The sequence below is a fragment of the Gymnodraco acuticeps genome, unplaced genomic scaffold (genome assembly GCF_902827175.1).
Source record: "Gymnodraco acuticeps unplaced genomic scaffold, fGymAcu1.1, whole genome shotgun sequence".
NCBI classification, from domain to species: Eukaryota; Metazoa; Chordata; class Actinopteri; order Perciformes; family Bathydraconidae; genus Gymnodraco; species Gymnodraco acuticeps.
In genome coordinates this window covers 3240415-3263990 of record NW_022989843.1, presented here as the reverse complement: position 1 = coordinate 3263990, position 23576 = coordinate 3240415, and the positions used below count along the sequence as shown (strand labels likewise).

The 23576-nt window shown below is 41.2% G+C and overlaps 1 protein-coding gene across 3 annotated transcripts in view; it reads right to left on the bottom strand.

Moving 5' to 3' along the window:
- Window positions 1-23576, bottom strand: part of gpat2 (glycerol-3-phosphate acyltransferase 2, mitochondrial) — a 253000-nt gene that overhangs the window by 27051 nt on the left and 202373 nt on the right. For all 3 annotated transcript variants that reach the window (XM_034238034.1, XM_034238019.1, XM_034238027.1), the window contains exon 3: window positions 13104-13198. In XM_034238034.1, the coding sequence (XP_034093925.1) occupies window positions 13104-13166 (63 nt within the window). In that variant the 5' untranslated portion in view covers window positions 13167-13198. The remainder of the gene's footprint in view (window positions 1-13103; window positions 13199-23576) is intronic.

Here is a 23576-nt window from a genome sequence, read left to right as displayed (position 1 = left end):
TCTCTGTGGGAGCATGCCCCTAGAACTCCAACAGCTGGCTACACAATATCCAAGTGGAAATCCCTGATGACAGCACACATCCTGCTTGTGCTAATTGTTGGGAGAAAGTTTCAGATAAAACATAAAACAGTGTGTGTTGTAGCTTATAGTCCTAAAATAACACTAGTTGTTGGGGACTCACCATCATCTCTAATTGCCCCTCAATACAAAGCAATCTAGAGCCGAGTCACTGCCAAAAGTAATACAAGTCTGCTAATGATACAGCCAGTGCTAGATGAAATTCAGTTTTCTGAGTAACCTGATTTATTTACGTAAACAAATCTAGTGTAATTGGAATGAATCAGAAAAACAGAATTACAACAACTATTAACGTACATTTCAATTTTTGGTTTTTCAACACCAAACTTAGTGTACAGCAGGGCTATTCAATTAGTTTGGAATGGGGGCCGGTTGATCATATTAAGAGCTTCAGATACAGTAAATACTACAGCAGGTCACCCTTGAAAAAGAGATCAATGATCTCAATGGGATTCACCTGCATAAATAAAGGTTTGAAATGAAATGACTATAACAGCATAGTGGAGTGCATATATTTTGTTTAATTAAATCAAACATAGCCCCAAGGCCTTTATAAATGGCAAGTTGAGAACTCAGTACATGTGAAGCTAATATAACCATCAACATCATTAGATTTAGATTAAATTATTTAATAATTCACACAAAATAGCAATTTAGGGCCATACACAAACAACAGTGCATATTATGGTATAATAACAATAAAGACAAGTGAGCCATACCACATCAATTGCTTAATTAAAAGCAAAAACAATTATCAAAAGACTTGTATTAATTACCAAACCACAACACCCAGCCTTTTAAAACTCAAACCTTTTTTGATTGACATAGTGATAACTGACATACAGTATGCAACCAACTTGGCAGATATGTGCCATCTAATGAGATAAATGGCATTTTTTCGATTTAGCAAGAGCAGGGAAGTCGGGAGTATACGTTGTCGTGGCAATACGCATACAGTGATGCAGATGCTGGTCAGTGAGGGATCCTCGATTATTAGTTTTGATGGCATTCATGTGTGAGAATGCCGATTCGCACGTGTAAGTCGAGCCAAACATTGTGAGGACAAAAAGTGCAAGACCCCTTGAATGAGGGAATTTCTCGTGGCTGACTTCATGAGTCCAGAACTTTTCAGAACCTGCCAGCTGAAATGACTGTCGCAGGTCATCTGATGACTGAATGTTAATGAGTTCGAGTTGTAAAGACGCCTCATTTAATGTCACAATCAGCTCCTTTGCTTTCAGTGCAAACACCCCCTCTACATTCACAGAGAAAGGGTCCTTCACAAATCTCATCACTTCAGTCGGGAGACTGAAATGTTCAAACCTCGCGACAAAGTTGGTTTTCAATGCGTCCATAAATCCAGTCATCACCTCAGTGATTTGTAAACCTGCAGTGCGCAGTGTTGGAAAATGGAGCATTTTGCCTGGACATAAATCCACAAAAAAAAGTGTGAGCTTTTTTTGAAACGCATGGAGTCTCTCCACCAGTTGTGTAACCATTTTATCTCTGCCCTGCAGCTCCAAATTGAGTTGGTTCAGATGTTGGAAAATGTCGCTCAAAAAGCAAACAGCAGCGTAAAACTCATCATTCTCTATCAGACACAGAAAGGCGTTGGCTTTTTTATGTTTTGAATTGCGGAGAAACGCCATGATCTCCTCCTTAAGTTCACAAAATCGTTTCCTTTGCTTAGCTATCGAATGTCACTGTGCATGAGCAAATCATTATATTGAGCTGACATGTCTGACAACATCTGGCGGAAAAGGCGGTGCTGTAAACTGGAGTTACAACGAATAAAGTTAATAATCGCCATGACAGAGTCCATTGTGTTTTTTAACTCACCACTCAGTTTTGCGCACAGGAGGACTAGCGGACAATTCGGCCCAACATTGCAGGGGGCCCATCCGTTACAAGCATGTTAATACGATCCAATCCCAACTTGTGCTCCTTGGAAAACAAAACCACTTTGTGGAACATCACCTTAAACATTAATCCAAGTAGATCCTCCCGAAAGCACTCACCATCAAAAAATCTAACATAGAGGCACAGCTGTGCAACATCGCTGCTGCCGGTGGATTCATCAATAGCTATCGACATAACCTCCGCCTTTCTCAGTTTGTCCAAGAGAATCTCAAAAACGTCCGATGCAAGGGTCTCCACTCTCCTTGATGTTGATGTGTCAGAAATCGGAATGTTCTTAATTGAGTCAATAATGCTTTTTCTGATTTTCTCATCTGCAACCACTTCCTCAATTGATGCAAGCATACACTCTTTGACTGTCTCTGCGTCCGTAAAAGGCCTTTTCTTTTTGCCTAATATCCAGGCCACTCGTAGGGACGCTGCGGTAGCTCTCTCTTGGTCAGTGCAAGCCTGAAACAGGGAGCTACGTCTTTGGTCATAGCACGAAGTTAGCCCCAAAATCTTCTGGCGGCGAGCATCAGAGCCCGCCGGAAAAGTGGCGTCAAAGTTGGCGTGAGCTGTCTTAAAATGCCTTCTCAAGTTGTACTCTTTACACACCGATAAACACCCATTGCAGATTAAACACACGGGCCTCCCACTGACATTTACACACAAGTACTTCTCTTTCCACTCGCTGTTGAATTGCCGGTTTTCGGTGTCAACCTTTCGTTTTTTTAACGTAGAAAGAGACATTTTGATATCCAACTATGGTGACCAGGTTTGATTAATCGTACCATTGGCGCAAAACCGTCGAAGGTGCGCGAGTTTGTAGTGAAGGGCAGCGCGAGCCGCGAGGACGCGCGCAGAGACGCAATAAATGACAGGAGTTGCTAGTAGGTGGGTTCGAAACCCGAGCCCGCCAAAGTTTTCAGGCAATGTCTTCCCCTCTATCTCTCAATGTAACACCCTCTCAGGAATAAAGGCACTCTGGCCCAAAAAAAAAATTTTTTTAATTAAACTTTAATTTTTTTTTTTTTTACTTTTTAACATTATACTCAAAGGGCCAGTAAATATCACCCGGGGGCCGGATTTGGCCCGCGGGCCGCCAATTGAATAGCCCTGGTGTACAGCATCAGTGGAGGGTCAGACACATTACCGTAGGAAATGAGCACGATGTGTGGAAAAATGTGGCCGACATCAATCGCAACGTATTAGCAAAAAGGTGTGGCTTACACATACATGCTCATAATTCATCCACAATTTATCCAAATTTCACAGATTTCAGTGGATAGGCGCAGTCTGTCTTGGGAAATAGGCACAGAAAAGCATGTCCATTTTGGACAATAGGGGGCGCCAAAAACACAACAAATGTATACCTCAAGAATGGATGGACGAAATATATATATTTTGTCATAGATATACTGGCAGGATGAGTATAAACTGAGATTTAAAGTGTCGCAACCAATGATGAAGGTGGGCGTGTCCTATTCAGTTTTTTCTCGAAATCGAAGGGTTAAAAAGACTTACGGACACATAACTTTGTGTTGAAATGAGTTACGGCCTTTACACTTGGAACACACGTGACAGCCCACGACCTTTTCCAGACTGTACAAAAAAATTGTACGTTTTTGCAAATACGGCTCAATAGGCAAGGCAAGGCAAGGCAAGGCAAGGCAAGTTAAGTTTATTTATATAGCACTTTTCAACACAAGGCAATTCAAAGTGCTTTACAAAAAATGAAAGAGATTAAGAAAATGGCATTTAAAATCAGTCATTAAAAAGAAAAGCTAATAAAATAAACATTAAAAGAAAAAAATACATGGCAGTCAATTAAACATTAAAAGAAAAAAGTACATGGATAAAAGTTACAGTGCAGTCTAAGATATGAATAGTTCAATTAAAAGCAGCGACAAAAAGAAAAGTCTTCAGCCTGGATTTAAAAGTAGTCAGAGTTGCAGCGGACCTGCAGGTTTCTGGGAGTTTGTTCGGCACCCCCTATTGTGCGGTAGTCACATATAGTTTCTCCGAGCTACCCGAATCTTGGAACAGACATTCCTCATGGAATTGCAGACATATTTCAAAATGGCTTCCATTAGCCCCGCCCCCCATAAAGTCGGCCATTTTGAAAAGTCGGCATTATTCATGCATTTAAGGACATTTTTGCGAACTCCTCCTAGGGGAATGATCGGAAAAATTCCAATCCAGGACAAGTTCAGGCCCTATCCAATATGATGCTAAATTGTGAAGCCAATTTTTGATAGCTCAATCGTGGCTATCGTAAGCTAACAGCGAATGTCGCAAATGACTCCAAACTACTCGCATACAGTTTTACCGATATTCACGAAACGCTGTATACACATTGCTATGATGATTGCGCACATATTTCAAATTGCCTTCCATTAGCCCCGCCCCCCAGAAAGTTGGCAATTTTGAAAGATGGGGGTTTTTCATGCATTTTCAGCACATGTTTGCACCCTCCTCCTACGGAAATGATCAGAAAAACTCCACTCCAGGACAAATTCAGCCCATATCCAATGCAATGCTACATTGGGAAGGAATAGTCAGTCGCTCGAACGGGGAGCTCACAGGCTAGAATGTACAATTTCCCACCATTTAGATGTCGGATAAGCTACTCTGCCACACACACGCACACGCACGTGTACCCTCGGTTAAAGCTCCTCCAGAGAGCCTCCTCTCTCTCCCCTCTCTCATCTACATCAGTGTACCCTCGGTTATAGCTCCTCCATAGAGACTCCTCTCTCCTCTAAATCAGTGTGTCCTTGGTTACATTACATATCACTTGTTAGACGCTTTTATCCAAAGCGACTTACATACTCAATACTATGGGCAATCGCCACAAGAGCCATTTAGGTTGAAGTGTCTTGCCCAGGGACACAACAACATATTGACTGCAGTGGGGTTTGAACCTGTGACCCCCTGATCCAAACACCAACACACAACCCACTGCACCACACACCACGGTTACTGCTTAGAGACATTTGTTTTCCTTCGAGGCGGCGCGCCCACATCCGTTTCCGGGTCGCTGCCGGAGGACCCAGGAGTCCAGGACTTGAACACTTGAGAAATGACAAACGGCTCATTTCGGAGGACTCGCGCGCGTCTGCTTGACGCCGGGACGACCGGCAACCCTCCCCGACAGGCGCACCGACGCGAAGGCCCGCCCACAACTGCGTGCACGTCTGTGACCACAGTTTTAATTCTATATTTTACTTTAATACTTTTTTAATGCATGTAACATATGTAACATTAAGCTGTCTGTGGCTCTTTTTCTGCTGTAACAATGTACATTTCCCCTCTTTGGGACTAATAAAGGGATTCTAATTCTGATAATGAATAACTGAGTTCACTGAGTAGTGGGTAGGGATGGGTATCGAGAACCGGTACTAAGTCAATACCGGTACCTGATTGGACGGTATCGGTATACCGTTAAGCCACTGGACAAACGGTGCTGCTATCGGTATATGTGTTACGTCTACTTCCTTAGTTTAACTTTAAACCATTCTGGTTGGTTGGGAACCCTCATCCGTGTGATGTATCCGGTTTGAGACCCCTCTGATTGGCCACTGTAAATGCCACTCGTCATCTCTCTCAACAGAGCGAAGCCATCGAAGGTCTGGGTGCACTTTAAAAAATATAGTGGCGATAGTGCAAGGTGCAATCTATGTACTCAATTAGTTACTTGTAAAGGGGGTAACACAAGCAACTTAATGAAGCATTTGCAAACGAGACACTCATTGAATCTAAAACGGTGCAGGTTAGCTGCTGCACACGGGTAATATGTTTTGTTTACCTGAGTGGAGTCTTGCAGGCACATCGCCTTGTCTTTTTTTTGGTTTATTAACACTGACAGTGTATTAATGTGAGCTCTTACACCTATAATAATTTGACCTTTCATTGAATGCTTTATAAACCAGTTAAACTTACAGATGTCATTGTGAATTGGAAAACTGCATTTAAATGTTGTTAAAGGTCAACGTTTCAATGTATGGTTCAGCAATTGTTGGTCGTTTACTAGGAATTTACATATTTAAGCTCAAATACTTTGTTCTATGTTTAAACCTTCAGACACATTTTGACGTGTTTCAGTTCAGAACATCATTTATTTTGTGATGATTTAAAAGTACAATCCAGAAAAATATACGTACTCGCCTTTATCTTTTTGCCATCTTAGCCTTTTTACCAATTTCTTCATATCACAGTTTTGCATGATGTCACTGTAGGACAATGTTTTAAGGATCTCTTGTCGAGCTAGGTTGTCAGTTTGAAATGTCTGGATGAAGATGTAAATGATTTACAAATGTTAAAAAAAATGCCTCTTTTCATCCTCTGTCTGAGGGAAAACCCCAAAAAGCATGATAGGGCGAGCCAGGCCCCTTTAAGTTATTTTATTTATTTGTGTCCGCTTCTGAGAAGCTAATGTATAAGTTATAGTTATTTCTGCAAGAAAATTACAATAAAATTACTGTTTAATCTTCACATCTTGTATTCATGTCTATAATTTTGAGCACCAAATTATTGAAAAGTATCGATAAGAGTATCGAAAAATACTGATACCGATAAGCAGTACCGGTATCGATAAAATCATAACGATACCCATCCCTTGTAGTGGGTCTGAGTCATGGATCCTGAATCGTGGCTGTACCTGTTGCCGTGTTCTGGCCAAATGCTCAGCTTACTACTTATTTGATAGATCCCACAGGATTGTTGACAACGACCTGGATTCATCTTTTACATTACATTACATTGCATTTAGCTGACGCTTTTATCCAAAGCGACTTACAATAAGTACATTCGACCAGGAAGACACAACCTTGAAGAAAACAGAATCATATAAGTACATCAGGTTTCATAGAGCCAAACATTTCAAGTGCTACTCAACTGGCTTTAGGTAAGCCAGTCCTTTATTAGTATAAAAGTGCTTAGTTAATAGTTCTAACGCTCGAAGTGGAGTCGAAAGAGATGAGTTTTCAGTTTGCGCCGGAAGATGTGCAAGCTATCTGCCGTCCTGATGTCAATGGGGAGCTCATTCCACCATCTTGGAGCCAGGACAGCAAACCCACGTGTTTTCGCCGATGGGAACTTGGGTCCCCCTTGCAGCGAGGGCGCAACGAGTCGTTTGGCTGATGCAGAGCGTAGTGCACGCGCTGGGGTGTACGGTTTAACCATGTCCTGGATGTAGGAAGGGCCAGATCCATTCGCAGCATGGTAAGCAAGTACCAGTGTCTTGAAGTGGATTCTAGCAGTTACCGGAAGCCAGTGAAGGGAGCGGAGGAGTGGAGTGGTGTGGGAGAATTTAGGAAGGTTGAAGACCAGACGAGCCGCTGCATTCTGGATGAGCTGCAGAGGTCGGATGGCACATGCAGGTAGACCAGCCAGGAGGGAGTTGCAGTAGTCTAGGCGTGAGATGACGAGAGCCTGGACCAGAACCTGAGTCGCTTTCTGAGTCAGCTGGGGACGTATCTTCCTGATGTTGTAAAGCGTGTATCTGCAGCAACGGGTTGTAGCAGCGATGTTTGCAGTGAAGGACAGGTTGTTATCTAGGGTCACACCCAGATTCCTTGCAGTCTGAGTCGGGGAAACAACTGAGGTGCCGATGTTGATTGTTAGGTCAAGAGTGGGACAATCTTTTCCCGGGAGGAAGAGCAGTTCAGTCTTGTCAAGGTTGAGCTTGAGGTGGTGAGCAGACATCCACTGAGAGATGTCAGCTAGACAAGCAGAGATGCGTGCAACGACCTGGGTCTCTGAGCGGGGAAAGGACAGAATTAATTGGGTGTCATCAGCGTAGCAGTGGTAAGAAAAACCATGCGGGCTAATGACTGATCCGAGCGAGTTTGTGTACAGGGAGAAGAGGAGGGGACCAAGAACAGAGCCCTGAGGGACCCCCGTAGTTAATTGACAAGGGTCGGACTCAGACCCTCTCCAAGTCACCCTGTAGGTACGGTCTTTCAGGTATGAGGTGAGGAGGGAAAGTGCAGAGCCTGAAACTCCAAGTTTTTGGAGAGTGCGAAGGAGGATCTGATGATTCACCGTGTCGAATGCAGCAAACAGGTCCAACAGGATGATGACAGAGGAGAGGGATGCTTATCTTCTTATTTATAGACACATGCATTTTGAAGCATTTGGACTACCTATGTTGTAAATGTCTTATCTTTTTTAATTTACACACAACATCTATTGCCCCCCATTAACTGTGGGGTATCTTTGGAAGATCTTCCTTGTGAGGGTGAAGGTTCAAGGACAGAGGGTGTCGTATATATATTCTGTACAAACTGTAAAGTCCACTGAGACAAATGTAACATTTTTGATACTGGGCCATATAAATAAACTTTGATTGATTGATTGAATAACTGGGTTTCTATACATTTTTACTGTAAACATGTGCCTGACAAAGACTGGGAGAGACAAAGAATTGCTGTGACGGCAGTGAGACTCAACAAAAGACCATGGCACAAAGCAATTTGTCCTTACATTAGCCGCTTTCACACCGCAGGACTTGCGGTACTTTAGTGCCTAAAGTACCACGGCACTGAATCGGCCAGGGGGCTAGTGCCATAGCCGCATTCACACCGCAGGACTTTCCCTGAGGCAAGATTACGCTGACGTCACTTCGTCTTCTTCTTCTCTGGGTTACTGGCAGGCCGCAAAACCACTTCACGGCGAGTACAACAAAAAACGAGAGAAGAAGAACTACACGGGGGAGGGGGTATAAAGCCCACCCGCTGTATGAGGCGTTTATTTAATTTCCGACCTCAGACATAATGGAGTTCATAAGGGTAATAAGGGTAATTTACAAATAAAATACCCCATTATAACAATGGACTTTATCTTTATGTATTTATTATATATTACCCCCTCAGGCTGATTTTGGAAAAGGACATTAACCCTTGTTTGGTGTTTTTCCCTTATTTATCTAAAACAAATGACATGATAAATTACTTGTGTTTATGTGTGTAAGACTTGTGTTTCTGCCCCTGCCATTGCTGCACAAGGTTGCAACATTGTAGATAAATTCAACCACCGACACCTGTCTGCTCTCACATTCTTCTATTCTGCACATTTGGGGTGGGACACAATAAATAAAGCTTCGCCAGTTTGTTTGTTTTATTGCACAGTCAAGACATAACAATAACGGCATCACGCTGTTCCAGGTGTGTCGTATGCATGTAAATTGAAGTTAAATAAAAGTGTGAAATGTAAAATAAAGTGTAAGTAGTTTCAAAACAATGTAACAGTGGCAATATATATAGCAGCAGACACACCTTAGTGCAAGTTAGGTGTCAGTATTAAAAAACAGTGGCAATATATATATATAATAACAATAGAAAATCGTTACCACTCTTATTATTGTGGTCTTTAATTTTTTTATAGTCCTGCCTGAGTTTCTTTATTTTTACCCGGCATCCGTGTGCACTGTGCACGATTCCCAGCTCAAGTAGCTTTTGCGAACATCGCTCAAAACATTTAGAGTTGGGAACTGCTTTCTGTAGAAGCTGCTGCATCCCGTCCTCGGAGTAAATTGCCAGAAGCGCCGACACTTCCTCATCATTCCACCGCTCCGGTGTTGTACGTGTAGTCATGCTTTAAAGTACAAACAACCTATTCGCTCAAGTTGGATGTGGTTTTGTAGCGAGGAAAAAAAATGGCTGCCTAACAAAACAAATTCAGAGTCTAACGGGGCGTGGTTTGCAATTCGCCCAGCCAATAGAAATAGAATAGAAATTGGCACTCTTTTATCACCAGGTTAGTACCACCTCTCTAGCAGGGACTAAAAATGGCCAAAAGAGTTCCAAAAGAGTTCCCGGCACTGAGTAGTCCCGGCGGTGTGAACGCGACATTATTGGTACTAACGGAACTAAAGAACCAAAGTACCAGGGAAAGTCCTGCGGTGTGAATGCGCCTATTGACAATAATTCAAGCTACTAAAACACAAAGAAGCCTCCAAAAGTCTGATTAAGTAGATTTTTTGTATCCACTGCTGAACAGTTTAGGATACATTTGCATGTACTTTCAATGCCCCATTAGTTCACCAGCACATAAAAAAAAATAAGTTTGATAATTAAGGTCAGGGGTACAATGTTATTACTGAACCGCTGCTTGTATAAACAGGTTCACTAGGTTACTACTATTAAACATGGTTTTCATTCTCTACCTGTGTGACCGGGTATCTCTCATTAACCCGGTGTCTTTAGTGCCAGCACGTACCGTCTGACAAGCTGACAAAGAAATTGGATTTTATAGTCGGCGAGCTACATTTGATTTCACGTCTCATCAAAACTACAACAGCGCTTGCAAATTAAAAAAAGATAGGGGGGGGGACCAGTCAAATGCTTCAATTCTTTGCTCTTATTCTGAGTTTGTTTTGATGTCTGTGTTGCTGTGATTGGGTTAACTCTGAATTCATGGGGGCATGCAACTTTCAGTAGTGTAAATATGAATACAGGGCCCAGATGAGACCCAGCATCAGGCAATCAGTGCAGGTATATACAGCTCATGTACTTAAGCAGAGGCCCCACTGAGTACTAATCAGAGCTAAGGCCTCCTGTAGCATGTTGACTGCTGGTCAGGTGTTCAAATACTTGTGTTATTCCTTGATACTCACAAATTATCATGCAGCGTGCGTGTTGGCTGTAACTGTCTCTGAAATTAAGTGTTAGTTAGGATACAGACTGATTACCCTGTTCAGAGGAAATTAGCTAATTAATCTCCTAAAATCAATGACACTTTCTCCTGGCTAAATGATGATGATGGATTCCAGAAAACAGAGCAGCAAAAAAAGTTGATTTAGAAACAAACATTACTGTTATAAAAAAGCTTGGGATGGAACCATCAATAATTTAAGTGACCATGCTGCATCAGATGAAATGTATTGAGAGAAAAAGACCTCTAAGGTCCAAGGATAGAGGGTGTTGTAGGCTGAATAGATGCAAAGCTCCTTGAGCTAATAACAACATAGGATTTACTTAAAAGTTGACCTAAATTAGAAACAGTATGTGATACATGTTGGTTGGAGAAATTGAAGTATTATAAGGCTAGAACCAGATATCAGAATATGTTTGACACAGGGTATATGCAGGAATCCTGAGGTAAAATGTAATACCTTTTAAGACCTTTTTTAAGACTCTTCCATACATTTTAAGACCTCATCGCAACTTCGATTTCTAACCGGTTACATTAGCAACACACTTTACCTCACATTTACTATATACATTATTGATTGTAAGATAGCACAACTAAACAGTTTGTGATAACTCCTTATCATAATTCAGATAGAACAAAGCACAAGAGAATGAATTGTGTGACCAACCCAATGCATTGATTTAGGCATTTTTCCCAAGAGATAAAACAGACAGACTACTGAAGCCTCCTCTCCACATGAACTTCAACCTCTCTGTCAAGGTCAGGTTTAATGCAGTATGCTGCTTTTTTGCTTCTGTAGACAAACTTTGTGCTCTTTCATTCCAGTAAAACTCCTCAGAAACCAGTATTTGACCAATAAACAAAACAATTGACAAAACTTTGAACTATGAAATATATTAAACTTTGGTGAGCTTCAGCGGGGTAAGGCCATATAGGGGTAGGGATGGGTATCGTCTGAAATATATCGATTCCGATTCTGCGTATCGATTCCGGTTCTTATCGATTCCAGTTCTTATCAATTCCCGCGCAACTTACACGATGCCGTTTAAAAAAATTAAGGGCGGTGCTGGCCGTCAGCGAACCGAGCCGGCCATCAACGGCCCGCTAACGACCGGCCGTTACGGCCATCAACGGCCCGCTGACGACCGGCCGTTACGGCCAGTCCGCCCCAGTATTCCACCGGGTCGCCGCGGTGCAGATGGACCCGTTGGAATACAGGGTCTACCGCGTTTAGGAACCGTTAAGCAGAATCGAAATTGTGTATTTTGTATGGGTACCCGGTACCCAGCATTTTCTTATCGGTTCTCATCTCTATATAGGGGCTCCCTCTCAAATACCCAGTGGTTAAATTGGGCTGGGGCTGTCCGGGGCTAAGCCCCGGCACATAGGACGATGCTCTGATGTCATCACCCTCGCACATTTGTGCACTCCGCTCTGCATCAACCAAATGGCTCGCTGCACCCTCGCTGCGAAGGGGACCCAAGTTCCCATCAGCAAAAACACGTGGGTTTGCTATCCTGGCTCCTAAATGGTGGAATGAGCTCCCCATTGACATCAGGACAGCAGATAGCTTACACACCTTCCGGCGCAGACTTAAAACTCATCTGTTTCGACTCCACTTCGAGCGATAGAACTATTAACAAAGCACTTATATACTAATAAAGGGCTGGCTTATCTAAAGCCAGTTGAGTAGCACTTGAAATGTTTTTGCTCTATGAAGCCTGATGTACTTATATGATTCTGTTTTCTTCAAGTTTGTATTTTGTTGGTCGAACGCACTTATTGTAAGTCGCTTTGGATAAAAGCGTCAGCTAAATGCAATGTAATGTAATGTAATTTGTCATATGTTTACAAAAAACGATATATATGTTAAGACTTTTCTCGTTCTTAATATAGACTATATTTAGGGTCGATATGTGTTGACTTTACTTTAAAATAGCAGATCTCTGTGACTGGATATAGTTTTTTTGGCTTAGTGAACGTGTGTCTCTTCCTTGGAGGAGCAGCATCGCCCGGACTCCGCTGCTCCTTCGCGGCTCCTCTGCGGCTCCTCCGTGCAGAAAGTCTGCACTGCAGCGGTGTGTGTCAGCGACGTACAGTCAGGGGAGGCACGGATTGGCCATCGAGAGAGTCGGGACTTAAACACAAGCTAAGCTTAGTGCCTCCAGGCTGCAGCCCATACATTGTACATACACGGACATGAATCTGGTATTGATCTACTCATTTAATGACAAATAAGAACATTTCCCAAAAGCTTTTTCTCTAAAAAGTCCTTCATTCTCTGCTGAATCAGTATGACTCACTGATACACAGCACATCCTGTGATTTTTTTTAAACATCAAACAGAGTAAAGCACATGGGGCTGTACATGTTCTCTCGTGATTGTGAAGAACAAAGACATGGAGATGGGTGCATGTGGGGTAGAGCGGGAGACGACATTGGGAGAGAGTCATGCAGGCAGGTGTACTTACAGCAGGTCGGTTTTGTTGAATGGCTGGAAGGATCATGTCTTTGTCACTCGTCTCCTGCACCATGGTGAGCTGCCTGCAGACTGCTACTGGCAGATCTAACAAAGGAAAGAAACATTATACAGCGTTAAAACATTCTCACAATACAAGACCAATTTTGTGACTTAGAAAGGGCAGTGCTTTTATAAAAGGTTAATCTTTCCAATTTAGGGAACACACACACACACACACACACACACACACACACACACACACACACACACACACACACACACACACACACACACACACACACACACACACACACACACACACACACACACACACACACACACCACACACACACACACACACACACACACACACACACACACACACAGCATTTTCAGCATTTAACACAATGCAGCCGCAGCTCCTGGTGGAGAGCCTATTATGTCATTTTAAACTGCCCGATCAACTTGTTTTATGGATTTTAAACTTTCTAACTAATAGAGAGCAGAAGGTGTCTGTCAATGGACGCCTCTCTGACCATCACTTCCACGGGCTCGCCTCAAGGATGCGTTCTTTCGCCCCTACTTTTTATAATGTACACTGATAAATGCAGGAGCATGCAAGACAACAGCTACTTGGTTAAATTCTCTGATGATACCGCCCTCTTGTCCCTCCTTAGCGGCTCAGAATCAGGCCACGAGTGTGCTCTTGCCGATTTTATTTCCTGGTGTGATGACAGTTTTCTGGATTTAAATGTCTCTAAAACCCAGGAATTGATCATTGATTTTAGACGTCACAAGCATGTTCCTAAGGAGTGCATCATACACAATGACAAGGTAGAAATGGTCACATCATACAAATACTTGGGCACCATTTTCGATGACCACTTCAAATATGATGTGAATACTGAGTGTATTTTGAAGCGGGGTCAACAGAGAATGCACCTTCTTCGCAAACTGAACTCTTTCTCTGTCAGGCCTTTCATTCTTTGTCGTTTTTACCAAGCATTCATTGAGAGCCTTATTTGTTTTTCTTTTATCTGCTGGTTCCATAGCCTTACACTGAAAGACAGGAACAGCCTGAACAGCATTGTTAAAACCTGCTCCAAGATCATCGGCGTGAAACAGAGAGACTTAAATTCCTTCTGTAACCAACAGATTCTGCGGAAAGCAGAGAGCATTCTGAACTCTCCAGGTCATGTACTTTCACATGAATTTCGTCTGTTGCCATCAGGGCGTAGATATGCTCTACCTGATCAAAGGACTAATCGCTTTTGTAAATCATTCATCCCTTCTGCACTCAAACTTTTAAATTCTTGAAAAGGCTTTTAACTTGATTATTTATTTATTTATTATTGTGATGCTTTGAACTATTTATAGTGTAAATTGGAATTATCCACATCTGTGCTCCCGGGTGTATCTGTGTGTTTTCTTCTTGTATGTTCCTGCCTGTGTACATGACATAAGCTGCTCATAACCAATTGCCCCTTGCGGGATTAATAAAGTTGTTGATTGATTGATTGATCAGTGCAGAAAAACATAAACATGGCAGGAACACAATGTAAAGCCAATATGGTACTGTGTGTTTGTGCCTGATTACTTTTCAACACTGCCATTGTTACCTCGACAACAAACCAAATACAAAGTTTGTGTTTTGGTGACAAATGCTGACAAAGAGAGTGTAATACACAGAAGACTGGCTTGTACATAACATACAGCACATTTAATTAAAAACAGCAGCATGAAACAAGGTGAGTGTATTTGTTTAAGAGCCAACAAGGAGATGTTAGATAGAAGTTTCCTGTGACTTTAAAGTGGACCTATCATGCTATATTTGAAACATATATGGTAGGGCCATACCTATACCAAACAGATCATGCATTTTAGCCATGCCTCATTTCGCTCTATTTGCTCTTTTCCAGCCCTGTTTTTGCAAGGGCTGATTCTGCTTTTGTGGCAGACTACAGTGCCACTTACAGGCCTGGCATATGTACTACAGCGTCTCCAGCGCTTTCGAGCAGTCTCTCATTCCCCTGATAGGTGGAGAGTTGCCCATATAGGCGGAGCACGCCTTTTCTGATGTCAGAACAATTCAAATAATAATCAGCTCCATTGCAGCCCCGTTTTTAGAGATTTGGGTATGGAGGAAAAGAGAGGATTGTGTTTTCTGACACTTGGTGAGTTCCCTGACACACCGGCGACACATATTCATGTATAAAAGACGTACAAAAGTGCATTTTGCATGATAGGTCCCCTTTAATTGGTTTGAATCCTACTTAAAGGACAGAAACAACTTTGTTTCTATAGGTAAATACACATCTGAGTTGACAAATATGACATGTGGGGTACCTCAAGGCTCCATCTTGGGGCCTCTTCTCTTTAACATCTACATGCTACCACTGGCTCAGATAATGAAAAACAACAAAATAAGTTACCATAGCTATGCTGATGACACACAAATTTACATAACAATTTCACCAGAAGACTATGCTCCAATTCAAACACTGACTAAGTGCATTGAACAAATCAATGACTGGATGTGTCAGAACTTTCTCCAATTAAACAAAGATAAAACTGAGGTAATGGTTTTTGGAGCCAAGGCAGAACGTATAAAAGTTAGCGCTGAGCTTCAGTCTGCAATGTTCAAAACAACAGATAAAGCCAGAAATCTAGGTGTAGTCATGGACTCTGACCTGAGTTTCAACAGTCACATTAAAACAGTTACTAAATCAGGCTACTATCACCTAAAGAATATATCTAGGATTAAAAGACTAATGTCACAGCAGGATTTGGAAAAACTTGTCCATGCTTTTATCTCCAGTAGACTCGACTACTGTAATGGTGTCTTTGTAGGTCTCACTAAAAAATCTATTAGGAAGCTGCAGCTGATTCAGAACGCTGCTGCTCGAGTCCTCACTAACACTAAGAAAGTGGATCACATCACTCCTGTTCTGAAGTCTTTACACTGGCTTCCTGTGTGTCAAAGAATAGATTTCAAAATACTGCTGCTGGTTTATAAAGCACTGAATGGTTTAGGCCCAAAATACATTTCTGACCTCCTGCTAAATTATGAACCATCCAGATCTCTCAGGTCTTCAGGGACTGGTCAGCTTTCTGTCCCCAGAGTCAGAACTAAACATGGAAAAGCAGCGTTCAGTTATTATGCTCCAAATATCTGTAACAAACTCCCAGAAAACTGCAGATCCGCTGCAACTCTGACTACTTTTAAATCCAGACTAAAGACTTTTCTTTTTGCCGCTGCTTTTAATTGAACTATTTACATCTTAAACTGCACAGTAACTTTTATTCATGTATTTTTTCTTTTAATGTTTCTTTTATTAGCTTTTCTTTTTAATGACTGATTTTAAATGCCATTTTCTTAATGTCTTTCGTTTTTTGTAAAGCACTTTGAATTGCCTTGTGTTGAAAGGTGCTATATAAATAAACTTGCCTTTAATGGAAAGTAATCCGCCAAATCTACAAGTCTCTTTACTAATCGTCCATGTAATGTTGAACTTGCTGCAACTTGCTTGGTAGCCAAATAATCCATACTTGGACAGTTTGGAAAAAACCAAGCGTCTCTATCTGGTGGTCAATGACAACATATTGTAATAACACCACATAGGAGCAATTAACCACTATAAATAACTTTTCTAGAGGATGATGTCAAGATGAAAACACAATTAACAACAATTGAATAACTCCGTTCGAACATCAAAACGTTCAGCTCGGTCGGGAATCGATGGCTATTACTTTTTTTATTCATAACTTTCATAATTCCAGAGATACATCCCATAATTCATCAATTTTTTAACATGGAAGTCAATGGAGAAATTCTTCAGACTTGAACAATCTTCATGCAACTTCAACTGCTAACTGCTCCTTCATACTTTCACTCAGAAACCTCATTCCAACTTTAAAATGTAACACTGCTTTTCTGATTCGTAATTTTAGAGATATTAAACATTGTTCAGACATTGGTAAAGAGGCCTTCTTCAGATTTTAGAGTGTGTGATGTCCAGTGTTGGGCAAGTTACTGTTAAAAAGTAACTAGTAATAGTTACTGCTCTCAAAAAAGTAACTAGTTACTTTATTAGTTACTACATTATAAAAGTAACTAAGAACAAGTTACTTTACTTTAAAAATAATAACAATAAAAATACAAGTTTTTGTGTTGTTCTGTGGCACAGTAAGAGAAAAGACAACTCCCCATCATTGTAGCAATTATCATTATGAAATGTAGTGGAACAATAAAACACAAAATATATGTTTAGACATTTTGACAGGCATCTTTATTGTAGCCTCAACAATCAAGTGGACAATGCTTTCTGTCCTGCACACAGTTTACATTTGACCGTAATATTTTTTGCGTCCTTTATCCCCACAAATTGAAAATAGTGGTTATATCTCCAAGTTGTAAATACGCTGCTGCTCTCGCTGATACTTGCATCTGCCATTGTGTGTGTGTGTGTGTGTGTGTGTGTGTGTGTGTGTGTGTATGTATGTGTGTGTGTTAGCAAGTGTTTGTGTGTCTGTGTATTTTCCCCATAAGGCTAGACCCGCCCAACTCTGTCTCTGATTGGCTTACCCTGAAATGTTACCCCGCGTTAACCAATCATCACTCCTCTCTGGTCACTTTCACTTTTCCATGGTACTGTGAGAGGACATCACTGTATTCACCTGTAAGTTACATCCGCAGGGAGATTTGGTTCAGTTGGATCACATAATGTAACGCAGTAACGCACCCATTCAAATCACAGTAACTATAACGGCGTTACTGAATGGGAATAGGTAACTACAGATGGAGCGCTCCATTTCAGACACCTGCGGCAGGGTTTCCGTTAGCCGGTAATTACCGGTTTTTAGCTGGTAAAATGTATTAAAAACCGGTAAATTCAAAACCTGCCGGTCAAAATGTCTGGTAATAATTAGGGATGCTCCGATAGATCAGCCACCGGTCATTATCGGCCGATATTCACTGTTAATAGTTTGATCGGTGCTCTCTATAAAGGCCGATCAGGAGAGCTGGATCTGATCGATATGGACATAAACGCGAGTGAAGTGTAACCGGACCCGAGAGAGAGATCAGATCAGCTGCTGAGTCTGACAGAGACACGCAGCTCTGCATAATCACCTGAAGCCCCGCCCACTGTTTAGCGAGCTGCATGAGAAACTGATGGGCTGTCAGGAGAGAGAGAGGGAGAGGGGAAAAGAGAGGATCCGTTTCTCCCGTGTTATTATTCAAAGTTAATGTAAACTTTTGAATAATGTACGTTATCTACTACAAGTAGTTTGTTTGAATGTAATAATTATGTTGTTTGTGGAATCATTTATTGAAAAATGAATCTGAATTTTTTCGATCATAAACTGAAGCAATATAAAAATGAGCCCTGTGAACTGAGTTTTAAACATCAGCATATCTGCTCATAGTCCGGTAATTACCTGCTAACGGAAACTCTGCTACACAACTCTTATTATTATTATTGAAATATGACCGGTAAGTTTCAAATTTGTCCGGTAAAATAAATTCTGCCCGGACATTTGACCGGCGAGAAAAAATCCTAGCGGAAACCCTGACCTGCGGGTCCGTGATCGGCACGGGGTGGGCCCCTGCTGAAAAGGAAACCCCCCCCCCCCGCAGGACTTGAAACGCCCCCTTGATAAATACATTTAATTATAATAAAACCAGCTGCAATGGATAATGGATCCACCAGGGGGAGCCGTGATTAAAAAGCTGCCACACTGGAACCCATGTGAAATAAACAGCTGATCTACAGGTATCTGATATAGCGGATATTTGTTAAGATCCATATGTCACGGATAGGATCATATTCTGTGCTAAATAAGAGACATGTAATCATTTACTAAACATCCCCATGTTTTTATTTAACAAAATAATGTTTAATTCACGTTGGCGTAAGTACAAAACCATCGCTATGTTTTTCTATCAGGAAATGCATCCAGGCTCAAACTAACGATTTTCAATCATCATCCTCACGATCATTTAATGTATCATATGTTCGCGAGTTGAAATGAATGCACTCAATTTAATCCACGTGAGTTTACAACAACAAAAATAATCGCTTTGTTTTTATATCACATCCGACCGGAGGAAAATGCAGCACGGGTCTCACTACCGATCATCCTAATCCCACGGGCAAACAATAATATGTACAGTGTTAATAGTTTACTGTATTATTAGTGTCTAATATTACTGGGGATTTCGGAATGGTACTGGATTTAGATTTATTGTATCGGCTTCATATCGCAATATATTCCCGAAGTCTGAAATGCAAAAATGTCCCACATTAGGGCAATTCACCCTACATTTAATCATTCATACAAAATCATATTTCGTTTCTTTTTAACTAAATAAATGTGGTTTAATCCACATAATTTACTGTGTTAATTGTTTTCTGTAGTATTGTGCACATTACTTTTCGCTGCTTGTTGAACCCCTGGCTAAACTGCATTTCGTTGTCTCAGTACCTGCAATATGTGCAATAACAATAAAGTTGAATCTAATCTTGAGCAGGAACAAATGTATTTAGGCTACTTAGTACATATCTGACATAAACGATTAAACACATTTGTGCATTCTTTAAACCGAGTCAAGCCGAGTCCGGAGGTGGCGGCACATTAAAGTGTGCACCTGATTGTTTCAGTTGAAGGTGCCTGATGACATTTAATCATTCAAACTAAATCATATTTCGTTTATTTTTAACGAAATAAATGTGGTTTAATCCACATAATTTAGGCCTACTGTGTTAATTGTTTAGTATTGTTTAACTTGAAGGTGCCTGATGTGAACATTTCCAGAAGAACTCTTGCTTGAATGGCCTTTGTATGTATACAGTAGGCCTAACATAGGCGGCGCGTGAGGCTCAGGTTTGGGAAGGCTAAATAACTTTTTTTTTCATCTTACGCTGCCCGCCTCCGGCGTCTATAGAAAAGAGATCAACTCAGTGAAAGCACCGTCTGCTGACCGATCAGAGCTCAGTGTGCGGAGTTTAAATCTATCAAGTCATATTACAGGAAAAAGGAAATGCAGTTTAAACTGCCGTATGCAGAGAAGACGCCGACGTGTCGCACTTATCATTCATATCACACTGACATCACATCATCAATCGATCACACATCGATATCACAATATTTCCTTATCTGAGTCAGCTTCTCGAGCCGTATCTGGCCGTACAACACTTAGTTACATTGTCACATATACTGTATGCAGACGTATTATTTTAAGCAACACATTAAGTTGACGAAACACTCAACTCAAATGTAATAAAGTCAGATCCCCTCGTGTCTTAGATGGGGCAGTATCATAAAACTGTTGTACGCTTTCAAACACTCGGTAGTTTATTTTTTAACGAGTTGTTCTGTATTCTCCTTGCAGGTGCAACTATGTGGCTTGTATCCTGGATTATATGTTTAAGTCATGGATGTTTAAAGTTCATATTTGTCTAATATTAGTTTACTTTTCATTAATGAAGTATGATGTTGCGCTGTCAGTACACTTGTCCCTGTTTGTGATTGGTCAAATGTAGCTAACCCCGCCCCTTTCACGTGAACGCGTTCTCAGCTGGAGAGAGAAACCCTGGCTTGATTTACCGAGTTGATAACCAGCGCCGTAGGACCGTTTAGCGAGATCTCGTTTGTTAGGGTTAGTTAAGATAACTCAAGCATATCCAGGGTCTGTTGAACTGGCTTCGTGGTACAGGGCACAGGTGGCTGCATAGCAGCGCTAATGTCAAAGACATTATATTTTTATTTTACCAGGATGCAGTTACACAAATATTTGGGAAGGCTTAGCCTTCCCTAGCCCAGTGGTTCCCAAACGGTGTGCCGCGGCACACTGGTGTGCCGTGGGATTTTGTGACAACCATACGTTATTATTGCAATATACAACTACACAAAAATAATTATTTTTTAATTTACTATATCAGTACTTTGTAGGTTTATATGTACGTAATCTGCGCGACTTGTGCGTCCACATCTCCACGTGCAGTGCTGCATAAACATGGCTGAGTCAGCGATAACTTTCGAGGGGTGGAGGTATGGCCATTATTTTGAGTTCGTCCGAAGAATAGTCAGGAATGTGACGGTGAGGTGCAAACTGTGTCCAGGCCAGAAGCTGTTATCCACTGCTGTAAACACCACGTGGTCAAACCTCAATAAACTCCTGCAAAGAACACATGCTAAGGTGAAGCTACCGCACACGCTATTTGTTGTTTGTTCATATCACGTAGTCTGTTCTTCTTCTCTGTCTTCCGGTTGTTGCCTGTTTTGAATGACAAATACACACTACCGCCGCCTGCTGGTAAGGAAAGTTATTGCCACTCACGCATGCGCAGTTCGTACGTGCTCGGCGAGTAAAGTAACGAGTTACTTTATATAGATAGTAACAAAGTAGTGTAATATATTACTTTTTTTAAAGTAATATGTAATATATTAAAACAAATTAGTAACGACCCCATCTTTGGAGTTGGCGTTATCTACTCTGGTTTACATGAAGAACAACAGGAGGTCACGGCTCTCTGTTGAACAGGACTTGCGAGTGGCCCTCTCCTCAGTGCCACTAAGGATTACAAAATTCTGCGCGCCCCGACAGGCACATGTATCTCACTAATTTGTAAGTCGGCAAAATATTTACAATAGCACATGTTTCAATGCTGATTGCTGAAATGTTACATTTATAATTTGTAGTTCAGGACCATGGACAATGCTGCTTCCTTGCATTGACAGTTCTCTGTGCTGAATTTCTGCTGAGTGTCCTTTGCCTCATTTTTAATGTTGTGACCTGTCTGGTTTAAATGAGTGTGTTGCTGCTTTGATGAAGCCTAATTTGATAAAGTTTCAAATTAATTTCTGAAATATTTCGTTAATAAATATTTCATGAGTAATATAGTTGTCTTTGTCACATTTTATTTGGCATTAGTAAATAATTATGCACATTTACAGATATTTTACATGATATGAGTGATAACACGTGTTATAAAGGCTATTTTGCACAATAGGTGTGCCTTGAGATTTTTACTTGTCCTTAGGTGTGCCTTGGGCACAAAAAGTTTGGGAACCACTGCCCTAGCCTACAGCACCCGCCGCCCCTGGGCCTACTTTATAACCCAACCATGTACACCTTCCTTTTTTCCCGTCCAAAGTTTGAATTGGATAAAGGTAATGGTTATCGATGGTGCTTTTATAGCCTATTGTATAATAACTGTGTGATTTATATTGCTTTTCAAATGCATATGGCCACCCATTTACACTGCTCTTCCCGTCAAGAATATGAATAGAACTTAGTTAGATCACTTTACATTTCTGCAAATTAATTTTTAATCACACACGTCTCCCCGTCCCGAAAATGATAAATAAAATAAAAAGAGGAAACCATTTTCAAGTTCAGTTTTCAACGTTTTATTTAAAATAACTGACATAACAGACACCATACTGTAGGGTAGGCCTATCTGCTGCGGAAACCAGGACGAGCTATTTCGGGATCTGTTTTTCGGGGGCTCCTCAGTCTCTCATTTACCCGGCTCCTGATTAGGACACATCCTGGGGATTGTGTTTACAAACATTGACCAGACCGTTCACCAGCCCCCACCCCCCATGTTGCCTATGCTGTCCTGTGTTGCGAACTCTTTGTTTAAAACTAATTGGCCATCGGAATGTGTGGAGGAATTCTCCCAAGGGTCACATTCCACAGCACCCCCCCCCCCCCCCCCCACTCCTGTGATCTCCCATCCCCCAGTCTGTAGGTTTGTGTTTGCATATTTCTATCCCGTAATTCATACTGGTCCTCTCACGCACATACATTCTCCTTACAGTATACATACATAGGCTATATGAGTCCGTGTATCTACGGACCATTTGTTTTTCTTTATTAAAAAAGTAAACGGAAGAGCGTCTGAGAGGCGTATTTGCCCTTTTGCTTGTTACCTTACTAAATGATCTAATGGTCAGTGGAGCGAGGGGGGAGGCCCGCGAAACTCACGGAAGTGATTTCAAAACAAAAAGCACTCGTTTGCTTGGAACAAAGAAAACGGCCAAGACACACATTGAGTCCAGAAAATGAATGTTATTAAGGGCTGTGAATATAATAAGCCTGTGTCTAAAATTGACAACAGGCTTATTATATTTACAGCCCTTAAGATACACTTTTGTGTTTAACAGCTGACCACTACCATGACATACTTTGTTTTAGTAGATTTCGCATGAGAGCAAAATGTATAAATATGAGCATTAAATTATATGAATATGAGAACAAAATGCATGAATGTGTGAGTGACAATATATGAATGTGTGCATTGAAATATGATAATATGAGAGCAAAATGTATGAATGTGAGTATATATACGTGTGTGAGAGTGAAAATGTATGTATGTAAAAGGAGAATATATGTGTGTAAGAGTGAAAATATGCTGCATTTTGAATGTCCGATAGTCCACCATTTCCACCGGAAATATCAAACATTTAATAAAAG